Source organism: Pimephales promelas, chromosome 15 (genome assembly GCF_988280905.1).
Source record: "Pimephales promelas chromosome 15, fPimPro1.hap1.1, whole genome shotgun sequence".
Classification (NCBI taxonomy): domain Eukaryota; kingdom Metazoa; phylum Chordata; class Actinopteri; order Cypriniformes; family Leuciscidae; genus Pimephales; species Pimephales promelas.
The window spans coordinates 25,036,761-25,052,273 of record NC_142783.1 but is presented as its reverse complement, the minus strand read 5'-3'; the positions used below and the strand labels follow the sequence as shown (position 1 = coordinate 25,052,273).

The following is a 15,513-nucleotide window of genomic DNA, read 5'->3' as shown; positions in this document are numbered from 1 at the left end:
CCAGAGGCATCCTTTTATTTGATCAAAAAACAGCAACCATTAATATTGTGAAATATTACTACAAAAAGTTATAAAGAGCAGCTTTTATTTCAAATAGAAAACTTTTATAACATTATACAGTAAATGTCTTTACTGTCATTTTTGATAAATGTAATGCAATGTCTGGTTTATATATATATATATATATATATATATATATATATATATACACACACACACACACACACACACACACACACAGAGAGAGTATACCAGTATCCATAATCCCTCCAAAATGCCAGTTTTAGTCTGCCCCTCCTTTCGATTTCTTTCTGTGTAAAAGGTCCCATAATTCTCTTTTGAGCGCACATGCCCTCTTTGATGAGGACATAAGCCTGTAGCATTTTAAAAAGGAAGTACACTGCCGTTATTGATCTTGTTGAAATGTGAACAGCTAATCAAGACTTGATGGTAATGTTTTATGTATATTACATCCATAAAGACAAGCAGAACAAGTGTACCCCGCCTGTACACATCACATTGACTCGAAAAACGGAGTGCATATATTCTCCCCACATGAGAAGGTTAGGCAATTATGCATAAATCAATACTTTTCCTGTTACAGAAATAAGTATTATAGTTGAAAAACGTCAGGCCGTATAAATACAGAAAACGTTCATGCCAGGCTGTAATTGGTGCTAGACATGCCTGTCTTTGACTTAGTCATTAATATGATGAAGACAATATTAACCTTTTTGCTGAGCCATTTCAAAAGATAAAATGTGCTGGTTTGAAAAAGAAAACATGTATCGTTTAACCAAGCTCAATCCCACTGCACTACTGAATTGTTTTAATTTAGCCTATAATAGACTTAGAAAAGTTTTTTCTTTTCAGGGATTTGCTAGAACACCCATCAAAATAAAATAATAAAAAAATCAACAATGAAAATGCTATAATATGCTTGTCCTCATTTCATTCCAAACCCATATGACTCGGTTTTATCAAACTTTTTTTTTTTTTTTTGTAGAATATCCTGGACACTCTTGTTTAAGATTATGATTATAAGATTATATTATTACATTTTGATTAATTAAAAAGATCCTACTAAAAGAAACAGAAGAAAAAGTTATACAGAAGAAAAATTTATACAGGTTTGGAAACAACATGAGAGTGCGTAAATGAATAGTCCCTTTAATAAAATTCCACTTCCTGCAGACTCTTAGCGAATAATCACTTCTCTTGTAGTACTTAAGGGCACGTGAAGCCACGTCAGTCACACTTCATTTTTACCGCCTTATGTTTTAAGGCAAAAACGATAAACGTCCAGCGAGACTTCACACAAATCCTATTAAATCAGCGGGAGGGATTTGAAATGATATCAGAGTTTCAATTATATAGACTCAAGTGCTATTGATTGAGTGTAATTTATGACTTGTGTGCCGTGATGGGCCTTGGAAGACAACACGTCCATTCCCTATGGAGGGTTTTTATTAGCGCTGCTGGTGTGGACGGCCTGACAGGCAGAGTGAGCTAAATGCACAGAGGATGTGTCAGGCCGAGGTAATTTACTTCCTCTCAGCCTACATGAGAGCCCCATTAGATCATTACAGCAGCATGCATGAAACTGAGCTATGACTATAAATGCACATCTCTTTTTTTTAATTCTCATATCTCTCCATCCTTTCCTCTCTTCCGTTATGATAGTTCCGGCAGGTCTGAGGGCCCCTGCATTAAGGCCGCTGAACGTGACCGCAATGAAGGTTTCCTGGGATGCTCCGGCCGAGCTCAACGGGCCTCCACCTCTGTACCACGTGGAGCGGACGGATGTGTCTTTGTCTGATGCCCAGAGCCAGGTTATAAAGGGGAGACGCTTCACAGGGACTGGCTACTTCAGATTTCCCAGCTCCACTTTGCCTGTCAACACTGACTTCACAGGTACAGGGTCTCATTGATGCACTGTGTGTCTTAAAATGCATGATTGATGGATGCCTTTTTTACAAGTAAATGTGATATGCAGATCAGTACCCATTTTTTTTTTTTTTTTTACATTATTTGAAATATTTTCTGTTTAAACTAGATATAGAAGCAGGATACAATTTTATTATTTCTTGGAATTGAGATGGGTGAATGGAGGGAAGGGGTTAAACAGAAATGGGTATTTATGACGTTGGTCAAAAAGGAAAGTTGTTTGGACACATACGATAAAGGATTTCGAAGATGATTTTTGTTGTTGTTTGGAAAAACATGCAAGGATGAATCATTCTAGATTAGTGATGTGTATTAAAGGGGTGGTCACCCAAAAATGAAAGATATGAATATATTTAGAAGAATATAGGTAACCAAACAGTCCATGGGCCCCATTGACCTCCATAGAATGAGAGAAAAAACAACAACAATGGAAGTCATTGGGGCCCATCAACTGTTTGGTGACCGAAATTCTTCAGAATATCTTCTTTTGTGTTCAGGAGAAGAAAAAAACTCATAGAGGTTTGAAACAACTTGAGGAGGAGTATATGATGACAGAATTTAAAATTTTAGGTGAAGAATCCCCTTAAATTAAATAGGAAAAAATTTATTTCATATAGATTGTGGAGAGCAAATACTGATGTTGAAACAACAACAAACTTGCATTCTAGTTGTGCAAACATAAACACAAAATAAAAATATATTTTCTGTCACTTTAGCAAAATATACAACTAAATTTTATGAACAAAAAGTCTTGTTATCAATAGTGTAGCCATGTGCGAGTAGTTATCTGTCTATATCAGCAGGTTAGTCTATTTTCGTCATTCGAAAAGGTAAACCGAAACTAGGACTGGAGATAAACAAACCATAAACAAAGCAGCGATTGCTTACCATTTTGAATATCAATCACGCTGATCACTTTCTTAATTCCAGTTGGCTCATGTTATTATGAAATATTAGTGCATTCGAATGCTCAGGTAAGATGACGTAAAATTATAACAACCTTCTGTCTGTACCGTCTTGACTTATTTGCTCGCTTTCATCACTTTCGCTTTTATTCTCGTGGATTGAATTGTTCGCTAAACTGAACAGCCAATTAGAGTTCGTTCTCTTACCGATGGCCGGACGCCGATTCAACATGCTTAATCGGCCCCAAAAAAACCAAAGGTGCAGGACACACTGAAAAACTAAGCCAACCATCCCTCAAAGCAACAAGTTTCTTCTGGTCTTGATTAAGCACAGTTACATGTATGTGTGTCCATTGTAATGTGGAAGCTCAAGACTCACCAAAATATGTTCAAGTGAAGTATGTTTAAGTGAAATATAGACCCATGGCAACTAAATTCTGTTTACGTAAATAATGCATCATGTCATTGCGTTTATGGTCAGACATACAGCTGTATAATGCACATATACATTTCATTTTAAAGGGATACTCCACTTTTTTTGGAAATAGGCTCATTTTACCACTCCCCTAGAGTTAAAAAGTTGAGTTTTACTGTTTTCAAATCCATTCAGCCGATTTTCTGATATTTAGAAGAATATCAGTAACCACAGTTTTTGGTCTCATTGACTTTCATAGTATATTTTTTTCCTACTATGGAAGTCAATGAGACCAGAAACTGTCTGGTTACTGATATTCTTCTAAATATCACAAAAAATCGGCTGTATGGATTTGAAAATGGTAAAACCCAAATGTTTAACCCTGAGGGAGTTGTAAAATGAGCCTATTTCCAAAAAAAGTGGAGTATCCCTTTAAGAAGACTTAATTAAATATGTGTTCATAAATGGCATTGGTTCACATTTGGTGCAATAGAGTAGATGAAACATGTCAATAAAAGCTTAAAACATGCGCACTCTTGCCCAGATATGATCAGTGATCCGCACTGCAAGAGTTAAACTCATTTTAGTGTTCAGGGCAAAAAAAGCTCTCATGCTCGTTCTTTGAGTATATGTAAAATGCTTTTTACAGACAAATTTTCCCTATGTGTTGGTAGGTTGCCAAATGCAAAGAAGGGCCCTCTTACGAGCATGTCTCTGAAAGAAAACAGCGCCGAGTTAAACAGACGACAGAGATGAATGAACAGACCCGAAACAGCCTTACGTGACATTTGAATTCTGAATAATGAAGCCGCTTAATAATGAAACGAGCCGCTCTGAGACGCAGAAAACATTGTTTTTACAAGTCACACTCGTACTTCTATAAAACACGCAGCTAGCGCATATATTTATATAAATAAATAGCACAATTTGTAATTCGAAAAGCATATATTGCTATATTGTGCAGCCCTAGATTAAAGTGTGTGCGTGTCTGTGGGTGTGTTTGTATCACTGAAACGCAAATTTAGCAGCAGCCCAGTGACTGTGACCTTTACCTGATCTTCGGCCCACAGTTTGAAAACCCCTGAAACAGTTATTTCAATGTAAACTATCCTGTCATTTTATTGTTTTTTGTTTGGTTCCACACAAAGTCAACATAGTTTTTCCACTCATAAAAGCATTTTCAAATGTTCACGTGGGCCACTCCAACCTCATTGCTCCGCCCTAAACACTTTTTATTCATCTCTCACTCCTTTCCTCACTCTTCTCCATCCTGATGTATTAATGACTTCCATGATTAGACAAAGGACAATTATGCTTTTGTTTACAAACATAATTGGGGAATTGAGTTCCAAATGAATACAGGTTCCGGTTGATCTACTAATGTAAAAATCCTTCAGCTTGCCATTTGTTTAGATTACTTGCCATTTAATTGCGTTAAAAGCTGGGAAGGCTTTGCTTTAAGTTATCAGATTGGTCAGTGTGATGTGACAGAGGAGGCAAACATTAGATGACCTCTTCTTTGGGTGACCTGAGGATGAGATTTAGGAGTTATTTTACTGTGATGCGGTACATTTTTTTTTTTAATAGGAAAAGCTGTGAATCACAGATGAGAGCGTGGCGGCACATTAAGGATCCCCTGTCTTCAGAGAGGTTTATGTCCATTCCTCAGCCTCTCTCTGCCGAATAATCCGCAAACGAACATGAAACCATGTCATGTCGCGAGCCCTTTTTGTTGGACACATGCTCTAAGATATCTGGGAAATCTGACTTTATTTATATTAAAACGAGGCAATTAGTAGATCTTCCCTAAGAAGTCGGGGACGTTAAATTGCCTCCTTAAGGAGCGTGCATATAAATGGGTGACCCTTTGTGACCTTGCAATTTCAGGAAATGAATGGCCATTTCCCCCTCTAACTCTATTAACATTTAGCACTGCAATTTCCAGTTTTTTTTCCTTAAATAATGACAAACGGATAAATCTTTATAAATCAAGCCCTGAGTTGAGTTCAGCTCACTCCCTAATTGATCAATGGCTGCAGTCAAAGTGGTGAGCTCGTCCTTGGGCCTGCTGGGATTATAAATGGCCACCAACTAATGAGGGAACCCAAAGAACAAACCAGAACGACAACACCCCTTTTAGCCGACTTTCTGTTTTCAAGCTCTCCGCACCTTTAGTTGTATTTCCAATTTTATTTTCAAATGCAGTGTACGTGAGGTACTAAACAGCTAAATGTCTGGTGTTGTTGGTTTCTGTGATGCATTACCCCAAAACGCACAGAATTCCCTGTTGAAAATAAGCTTTTGTTTTTATCGAACTTTAAGAAATGGATAAATCGGACCAAAAAGCTCAATGGCTGAAATGAGGCATAATGACAACAACAGAAAGCGATGAACAAATAGCATGCTCAGGGACAAATACTTTGTATATTATTGAAATGTAGCCAAAGCAATAAATTAAGCAAAATCAATGGTTATCTAATCTTGTGCTTGAAATGACTTTGTTAAAGGATGCAAGTCCCAACAAATCAAAGTAAAAATGAGATTAAACAGGCAATATAGTTGAGGTGAATTGACTTGAGTTTTGATCGTCACTGAAATATTACAACAGTCTTGTTCTTTTTTTTTCCGGGGTTAAAATGTTCGTACTTTAAAGTCACATTGAAAATTTTATCTAAATATTTTATCTATTTTATTTATTTTTGTTGTAAGTATTTAAAGTGACATCAAAAATCCTATCTAAATATTTTTTCTGTAATTTATTATATTTTTGGCTTATCTTACTTGATCTGTGTCTATAGTATTACTATTTTAGAACTATTTTGTTTCATTTATTTCTTTTCTAGTCTGTCTATTTTCATATCTGCATTGAGTGACAGAGAAAATGTGCAATTTTCCAAAATGGGAAGCAGTAATACATGAGAATGAAGCAATTTTCAAAGACTACATGCTATTGTAGCACAAAATGTTAAATTATACAAATTATTTTCCTTAATTAATTTGATTGATTGTCAAACGGCCTCAGTCAGTGGAAAGTAGAGGGAAACTTTGTACAGACATCATTAGTTTTTCCCCATTTAAAGATTAATCATGAAAAGCTCTGGCTCTTTAATTCTGTAATTTGTATATTTAATGGGGTGCTGCAGAATCTATGACAGTAATTAGCATTTCCTGAAAACTCATTAATACGCAACAACTTGATTAATGCCGCAATAATACTAACATGACTGAAGTTATTCAGGTTATGTACTAAGCAGATTAAATCCAAATAGCCCTGTTTGTTTTACTTATGGCTGATATAATGTTTTTTGGCAGAGAAAAATATTTTGGGATGAACACGTATGCCATCAATTATACCAACCAAATATTAGTAAAAAATGTTGTATTAAACATGTAGAATTATGAATAATGTGTGACTGTATATGAAATATAAATAGCGTGTGTGTGCACGCCAAACATGCACACACGCACACATACAATTTTTTTTTATCTCTTTTAGTCTCAGTCCATGTTTGGTGGGTGCATTACCCTGAGCACTGTGTCTTAAAGTGCTGATGCAGACCCAATGTAAAAGTGCTTCACATCTTTCCCATGTCTTAGCGCTAGTCTTGAGACCCACAGAGGTGAATCTCATTCCTCATCAGCCTGCTCAGACCAGCCCTGTGCCTGAGAGACCTCTGACCACAGCTTTTCTGGACAGGTCTGTCAGTGCGTACAGCGGCACGCTGCTCCACTGGGATCTCAAATCCCACAGATGTCCCTTTAGCCTCCACGTTCCCTATCCTGTAATGGACCAGACGTTCTGATGGATGTGAAGCACTTGTCAAAAAATAGCTGATCACCCCAGAGAGATCTGCTCTGCTGAAACTACAACTTCGGAACCAGGTTCTCCCCCACCATCCTCCACAGGACTGTGACTGTATGTGGTCAACATGAGATAGGAGCTCTGTGTTCTTTACAGAACACCTTAAGGACTGTGTTGAAGAGCTCTCTCTCCAGGTCTTGGAAGAAAATACTTAATTTTGAACACATATTAAGCACATGCGGGAATTCAAGTTATGTGTGATCGAATGAAAACAGCATTTAAGGCTTTGAATTTCTCTGTAAAATAGTTCAAATTCACATTTCAAATACTTTTTTTTTTTAAATGAGTGTTTAAAAATTTGTATGTATTAAGTATCTTTTTTTTCATGTGAATTTTTGCAGTCATTCGTCATAATTTTTTATAAGTCTCTTATGCCCACAAAGGCTGCAATTATTTAATCAAAAATACTGAAAAAAAATTTTTTATCGTGAAATATTTTTACAATTTATAATATACTGATTGGGTTTTAAAGAGAAACGTATTATGATTAGAAAATATTTAATATTAAGTATTGTGCCACTACTTCAAACAGCATTTATTTTAAATATTTTTTCAATGAAATAAATGGTGATCATTTTAATGTGTCCTTTATAATGGAACATATAATAGTTTTATCAGGGCAGTTAGCTGTCTTGTGCAATCCAGCATATAGAGCCAGCCCTGTAGGGTTGGTATTCAGATGGTATAATCCCTGTATCAGTTGTATAGATCTGAAGCCTGAAGAAACATCTTGCTGCTCTACATGAGGTCAACCAGACTTACAACCTCTTCAATTCACTGGAGATTCTAAGATAGATTAAGTAGAATCTTTTTAATCTAAGCAGTCTGTTTTTGAGTGGGTTTCTACTCTCAGTCCTCAACATATTAATGAACTTATATTGAAGAAGGACACCACTTCAAAGTGGTTAGTTTTTTTTTTTTGCGTCTGATTTTTAGGTCAGATGGTGGAAGACTTTACTAAGAACAGTTCTGGGAGGATTCTTTTTAAAGCAGCTCCGTTAGGATAAATACTTTAGAGGTTAGCTCTTCTCAGGCATTGTGGGACCATTCTGGCATTGCTCAATGTTTTTTTTTTCTTTTTTTTTCTTTCTCACAGGCATCACACACTCACACTGGCTGCTTCAATTTCTCACAATTCTGGGCCTTCAATCCTTTCCATAGTGATGAATGTAATTTGTGTTGTGTTCATGCATTATGACATGCTTTCGCACTGCTTTATAATGCTTTCTGTGCAGTATTTTGATTAAACAGTCAAACAGTTTATTGATATGGAACATGCATTGACTCTCCCCAGGCCTGCAGCTGAGTTTCCGGACACGCGTGGAGGAGGGGGTTATGCTGTTTGCAGTTTCCCCTGGAGAACAGGAGGAGTATGTCGCTCTGCAAATACACAACGGCCGTCCATACTTCCTCTTTGACCCTCAGGTACATCATGGCCATGGAAGGTTGTGTGTTTGTTTAAGCTACGAAAAGCCTTTAAACATTGAAGTGTGATAGATGCCAACCTTTAGACCAGAGGATATATCGGACCCATGTTGGTTATCAGCTGAGATTTCATTTCACAATAACAGGCAATTTTGAAAACTGAATTGGGCTCATTTTCACTTTTTACATTGCTATCAATCTTTAAAGACTCTTTAAAGAATCTTTAGCAAATACCAAAATGAGCATCCATTTTTACATACTGTATATTGTAATACCTCTTCAATTTTAGCACTTAAAATGACTTTTTAATTTAATAAATGTTAATATTGGCTATTTATTTATCCGTATTAACATTTTAACTTATCGTTGTATTAAGAATTTTGATATCTACTTTAATACCCACTTTACACTGAAATCTGTGCATTTTGATTGATCAAGTTGACCTAAAAGAGGGTTTGAGACCAATTAACTTGTTACCCGCAGACATCGGGTGGGAATAGCAATAGCATGCTAATTATGCACACTGCAGCACTGGCATGTAGGGTTGAGTCTATTGCTCTGATGATGAAAGCAATCATGAAAGATGATTTCACATTAGTGTCCAGGGGACCACCGAGAAACTCACCCCACCAATAAGTGCCATTGCCGAATATTGCCGGTTTTGCATTCGTAAACACATTTTGTCGGGGTAGTTTGATAATTATAACTAAAAGTGGTGTCATGCCCAATTAATGTCCCCTGATAGCATGCCCATTAGTTCCCCCATTAACGAATTCAACAATTCTAATGGGATTAGCACCATGGGATGCTAATTGAGCGTGACACAGGGAACTGGTATGCTTCCCCACACACTCTTTCTAATGATGAAATTAATGAGCATTTTATGAAACACTGTCTCATGAAAGCGTATTTAGTTCCTGTAAAGGCTGTCACAAATGATGCTGTTTTTTTTCCCAATGTCTCCTTATCTGAGTCTCTCAGAGATAAGCCAGTGATGAGTGGTTTCCAGGCATACAGTGAGGAGAGAAGGTCTCTCCAAGGCCCATGGGCATGATTAGTTGCATTAGTACCATGGACAGCGCCCATTTCATCTTAAACAAACTCAAGGGCTATTAAGCAAGAGTATGCTGCTCACTGTGTTAATGACACACACTACATCACCAATACCTATAGCAGCTTCTATAGGACTCTTGTGGAACGGATCTTTAATGAACTGTTTGGAGTGTTAGTGCGTAAATTCTTTTTACCATACTCACTGTTTTCCACTGACCATTAGTTTTTATAGTTAAAACAAGGAACATTCTTAATTGTTTTATGAAGTTGTGAATTTGATCGTTTTAAAGCAGTGGTTCTAAACTACTGTAAGTGGCCCACTTAAGGGTCTCAGCAGACTTCAAACGGGGCCACCGAATGATTTACAATTATTTAAGTATGTGAAAAATTGAATATCATATAAAATGTTGAAAATGCTGAATACGCACACAGAATAAGAATCTTGGATGTTCTGTTATTATAAAATGTTTTATAATCATGTTCCACTAAAATCAACCAAAACACAGTGAATTGTCTACTTGACTCACAGAGATAAGACATACAGATAGATTTTTTATCTATAGAAACCTTTAATTGTCTACTTTATATTATTTGAAGTTAAATGCATTATATAAGTTACTTTGGCGACTCCCCCGCCCCCTGGTGGACCCTTGGTTGTTTAATGTTGATTATCACGTACATATGCATATGCTTACGTATGATTTCGCTTGTTTCTGCTACTTTTTCGCCTGAGTTCTGAACCTGGGGGGGGGGGGGGGGGGTGGCGGGGGGGAGACAAGAGGTTGACTAAATTATGAGAGAATTACATTTTTTTGGATGAGTCATTTATTTAAGTACATCTCAAAAGTATTAATGTTTTTGTAAAAAAAAAAATCCCTTGAAACAAGACCTAGTTGATAATTCATGAGCTTAATCAGCAATTAATTTATGCAAGTAGATGATATGTGATGTAAATATCCTCTGGCATTACTGCAATTTTCTTAAAATTGATGAATGCTGTGACTGATTGTTTTGGGTTCAGTCATTAGGACTCCCTTGCTGATGTTCACAGCACATGCCTGAAACTTGAATTCATTACATCAGATGTTCAGGTTGTGTGTTGTTGTTTATAGGTCTGCCTCCCAATGAACAAGACTGATATGATTTTCGTTTGTCTTCAAACATCTGAAATAAACCCATTCAGTAAACACATTTTGGCCTGGAATAATTAAAGTTAGCTGTTAACGGCTGGCAGATGATATTATTCAGGAAGGCTTTTAGTTGTTGTGACAGAATTGATCTCTCATCGTAAAGAAGCCTCACTGAATACTTTCAAAGGGAGGAGGAATAGGAATGCAGTGTTGTGTCTGTCCTGGCTTCTCCCTAAAGCTATTTCTTCTCCTCTCTCTCTCTGTCCCCCCCTCACTCTCTCTCTCTTCCCTGCTCTCTGCAGTAGGCATATCACAGCACTGACTTTCCTCAGCATCCACACACATATTGATTTGATCATTAAATCTTCATCACAAAGAGGAGATGCGATACTTTGTGTCTCTGTGCTTTCACTGCAGAGCACTCAGTCAGGCCGTTAAGTGTATGAACCTGAATGATGTCATATTTTAGCAGGACAATAACCCCATCTTATGTTGATGGTGCCAGCCCATGAAATTTACTGCTTTTGGGGAATGTCCTATCTCTGGGCAGAATTCCTTAGCGCCTTGGTGCCAAGAGGGATTCTGGTGCTACTTTTTCGACTTCTCCGACTTCTCCTCTATAAACCCAGATGTAGAAGAGCAAATGGTCAAAGTTAGCTCTGGGCATCTATCAGTGTGATCAGTTGTTGGTGAATCTTTACCTATAAACTCTGCCTGCCTGTTATGGCATTGCGCTTTTAGTAAGTTTGAACCTCATTTTAATGCTGACAGTGGAGTTTTGATTTCTGAAATGTTTTACTTTCACAATCTTAAAATTCTATCAAGAACGTTTGTGATATCACAGTCTACCAGAGCTGTGCAAAATTCAGAATTCAAGAACTGACTCCTTGATTTCATGAGTTGGATGGAATGGACCACAACAACTAGTTGAATGCTATCTGTTTCAAAGCTTTTTTACCTTTTTAAACTTCCAAACAAGTCTCTGCCATTATTCAAAGTTTGTCCTGACAAACTGCTTTTCTAGTTAAAAGAAATATAGATATGTGATTTTCCTTACACTTCAAATCATTTCACATTGCTTATATTCCTGTTTGCATTGAAAGTGTTTACACTGCATTAGTTTATGTACATGCATTTTACCTCATAAGCTCTGCTGCAGCACAGGGAGGGGAATGTCTCCTCTTCCTAAAGCTGCTGATCAGCCATCATTTGTGCAGTGTGTGCGGTGTGTTCATGATGAGCGAGTGATTAACCCTCAGCGTTTGATGCTAGGCCTCAGCCGTGGCCCTCAGCCCTCGCAACGATGGAGGTAGACGCTATAATGACAACCAGTGGCACCACCTGATCGCTACAAGGAAGCAGGCCGTGGGAACAATCATTGTCGACAATCAATACAGCGGTAATGACGCACACACATATGATATTCATAGGCCAGCCCTGCACCCTCACTTCTGTCCTGTTCGGTTATTCAGTGCCTGTAGAACAGATTTCAAGCAAAGGAATTATCAAGGTTAATCGTTGCCATTCATTGTGTGATTAGAATAATTAGGCCAAAGAATCCTCTCCTTTCCTGAACTTACATTTCAATTAAGACTGGTGGTGTAACGCAGAGTCTCCCTCTTCCTGTCTCAAAGCGGTCTCCGGGGATTCCTCCCACCAGAGCTTTATCTCTGTCACTTTTTTTAGAGTAATGTGACTTTATCTGCTCTAAAGCATCAACTGAAACCATTGAACTATAGCAATACAGTTGTTCAAATACAGCGGTACCCCGCTCTGATTATTAGAGCAGCCAGGAAGAGTCTCAGAAGAACATTATTGTATTGATTTAGCATTGGCACGTGCTCAGGGGTATAAGCTCATATTTTTTCCTCCAACAGGATCGGCATCAGCTACAAGTGGCAACACCATCATCGGTCAGAATACAGGCGTCTTCATAGGAGGGATTCCAGAGAGTTTCACCCTTCTTAGACAAGATACTGGTAATTTATCTCTGAATGTCCTGACAGTAAAATCTGTATCTATAAAGAGTTGCAAGTACTTGTTATATGTATACAGGTCAAGCCCAGCTGGTGCAACAAGGGTTTGCTGGTTGTTTGAGGGATGTGATGGTGCAGAAATCCAGTGGCACTACTGAGGTATGGGAGCCTCTGGACTGGGAATCAGCACTAGAAAAACATGAGACCTATGACAGCTGGGAGGGCTGTCCTGCTGTCTCTGAAGATGGGGCCTACTTCCTAGGACATGGTACTACCAGATTTAAACTTCTTTCACGTGGTCTGATTATTTGTGATGCTAATATTGAATTTTCCTTACAAATCTATTAATCTTTTTTTATATTCAGGGTTTTTGAAGGTCAAGCCTGAAATATTCACCGGTGGTGATTATTTCGAAATATCATTTGAGTTCAAAACTGATCAGCTAAATGCACTACTGTTGTTCGCCTATGATGTAGATGGGAAGGATTTCATTTTGGTAAGTTTGCTTCAATCTAAACATTAGGGCTATCAGTTTAATGATTGATTAAATATCACTTTATTTAGTGCAATAAATTATAATTAATTAATTAATTAATTAATTTAACACAATTAGTTAAGCCTCCTGACCTGTGCTTAAAACTGTTGTTGGAGAAATTCAATGTCCACCTCAATGTTGAAAGTTTCTGCTAGTATTTAATCGATTAATTGCGATTAAGTAAATTAATACATTTTAATAATCATGTAATTACACAAATAAGCTGAAATTGCAGTTGTGTGTGTCATTCAGGTGGAGCTGCAAGGTGGAGTTCTCTTCTGGCTGTTGCGTTGGGGTGAACAGATGGCAGAGTTGAGCGTATGGGTGGGCCTGTCCTACTGTGACGGGGGCTGGAACACTTTGAGTGTGCTGAAGAGAGGCCTGTTAGTGAGCGCTGGCCTCAATGATTTATATGAACAGGAACGGAAGGGCATGGGTGGCCCTCTGACCATCAGCTCTCCACTCTATGTAGGGGGAGTCCCACCTGGAGTAGTGCACCCAGCACTTAACAAACACAGCCTTCTGCACGGTGAGACTCTTGCAGGTTTATTTGTGTATATTATGTAGAAATTTTTGAGCCATTCATCCAGTGGAGCATTTGTGAGGTCAGGCACTGGTGTTGAACAAGAAGGCCTGGCCAGTTCCAGTTCATCCACAAGTCTTAGATGGGGTTGAGGTCAGGGCTCTATGCAGGCCAGTCAAGTTTCACACTTCCACACCAAACAGTCAGGCAGGTTACATTCTCCTGGCATCTGCCAAACCCCGAGAAGTGTGATTAGTCACTTCACAGAACACTTTCCACTGCTCAAGAGTCCATGCTTTATTCCACTCCATTCGACACTTGCCATTGTACGCCAAACAGCTGTACACGCAAGTCTCACATCACCATGAAGAAAACGTGTATATTTATATATATATAAATATAGGAAGTCCTCTTTGATAATACATTTCGAAGATATTTGTCTGATAATGGACCTATAGGTTAACAGGAAAGAACAAAACATTGGACCCATAGTTATAGACTCATGGTTTCAAAATGTCATAACTGATAAAAAATATCTGGAGTTTACTGACAGTTTCTATTGTTTCAGACAAATCAGACCAGTTAAGAATGTTACTCAAACATCTTAATCTCTTTGTCTCTCCTTCTGTCTTTGTCTCTCTTTCATCCTCTTCTGTGCTGCTCTGCAGGTTTTGGCGGCTGCATCAGGGATGTTAGATTTGCACGCGGGCCTGTCGTAAGCTTGGCGGCCGTGTCCAGCAGTGCTGTCAGAGTCAATCTGGATGGATGCCTGTCAGCTGACACCAGCGTTAACTGCAGGGGAAACGACTCCATTCTGGTGTACGCGGGCAGAGACAGGAGCACAGAGGACCTGACACTGCAGCCCTTCACGGGTAAAAGCAACATCCAACGCCTTTTCGCAAGCACAATCCCCACCAGCGCAGTAGCCAAGCCTCATTGACCCGCAGCTATTCTGGCCTCGTGTTGCCTGCCTTGCCTCTGTGTCAGGCGATTGTTTGGCCTGATTTGTCCTTTCTGCTTGGAGTTTGTTATTGTAAAGACCAAACAGAAGAACAACATAATAATATGTCCAGTCCAGCAATGGACGCAGACCCGACACCAGGGGCACACTAGAGAGGTCATATCTAAAACAGTCCCCTTCATCAGCAATACTGGAAAACTGTTGAGAACTGCACCTTAGCTAATGCACACGGACAAATATAGCCGAGGTGCCTCTCTTGTGAGTGATGGAGATGGAGCGAGAAACCGTTTTTGCGTTTGCGCAACAGACTTATTGACTTTCTCACCAAGATAAATATTCACTGAAAGAACTGTCAATACATCAAGCTATTTTTTATATTGAATTGTCTTTGCTTTAAATTGTTTATTTTTTCCTCTCTTTGTATACAGAGTATTTGTACAGAGTAATGGCATTGGGAGAAGGAGGTTGGGCAGCCGGGCCGTGGCAGCGGGGACGCAGCAGAGAGACAGGTAGGACAGGTGCCAATAGGTAGTCAGATATCATTAGTTAGTCTTTGGATCTCACTGGTAGAATCCTACAGACTGATGTATGCACCGACCCTAATGATATATAGATTTCAAATAAATGTTGTTGTTTTCTATCCGTGAAAGAATCTTGTATTATGATTTCCACAAAAATATTAAGCAGCACAACTGTTTTCAACATAATAATACGGATAATAATAATAAAATCAAATCATCACCATGTTAGAATGATTTCTGAAGGATCATGTGACACATGA

The 15,513-nt window shown here is 38.3% G+C and overlaps 1 protein-coding gene across 4 annotated transcripts in view; it reads left to right on the top strand.

The window, feature by feature from the left end:
* ush2a (Usher syndrome 2A (autosomal recessive, mild)) overlaps positions 1-15,513 on the top strand; it is a 198,181-nt gene that overhangs the window by 59,512 nt on the left and 123,156 nt on the right. For all 4 annotated transcript variants that reach the window (XM_089120408.1, XM_039669219.2, XM_089120410.1 and 1 more), the window contains 9 exons: positions 1,684-1,914; positions 8,424-8,554; positions 12,010-12,136; positions 12,615-12,716; positions 12,793-12,981; positions 13,079-13,209; positions 13,501-13,777; positions 14,440-14,643; positions 15,161-15,241. In XM_089120408.1, coding sequence (XP_088976534.1) covers positions 1,684-1,914; positions 8,424-8,554; positions 12,010-12,136; positions 12,615-12,716; positions 12,793-12,981; positions 13,079-13,209; positions 13,501-13,777; positions 14,440-14,643; positions 15,161-15,241 — 1,473 coding nt within the window. The remainder of the gene's footprint in view (positions 1-1,683; positions 1,915-8,423; positions 8,555-12,009; positions 12,137-12,614; positions 12,717-12,792; positions 12,982-13,078; positions 13,210-13,500; positions 13,778-14,439; positions 14,644-15,160; positions 15,242-15,513) is intronic.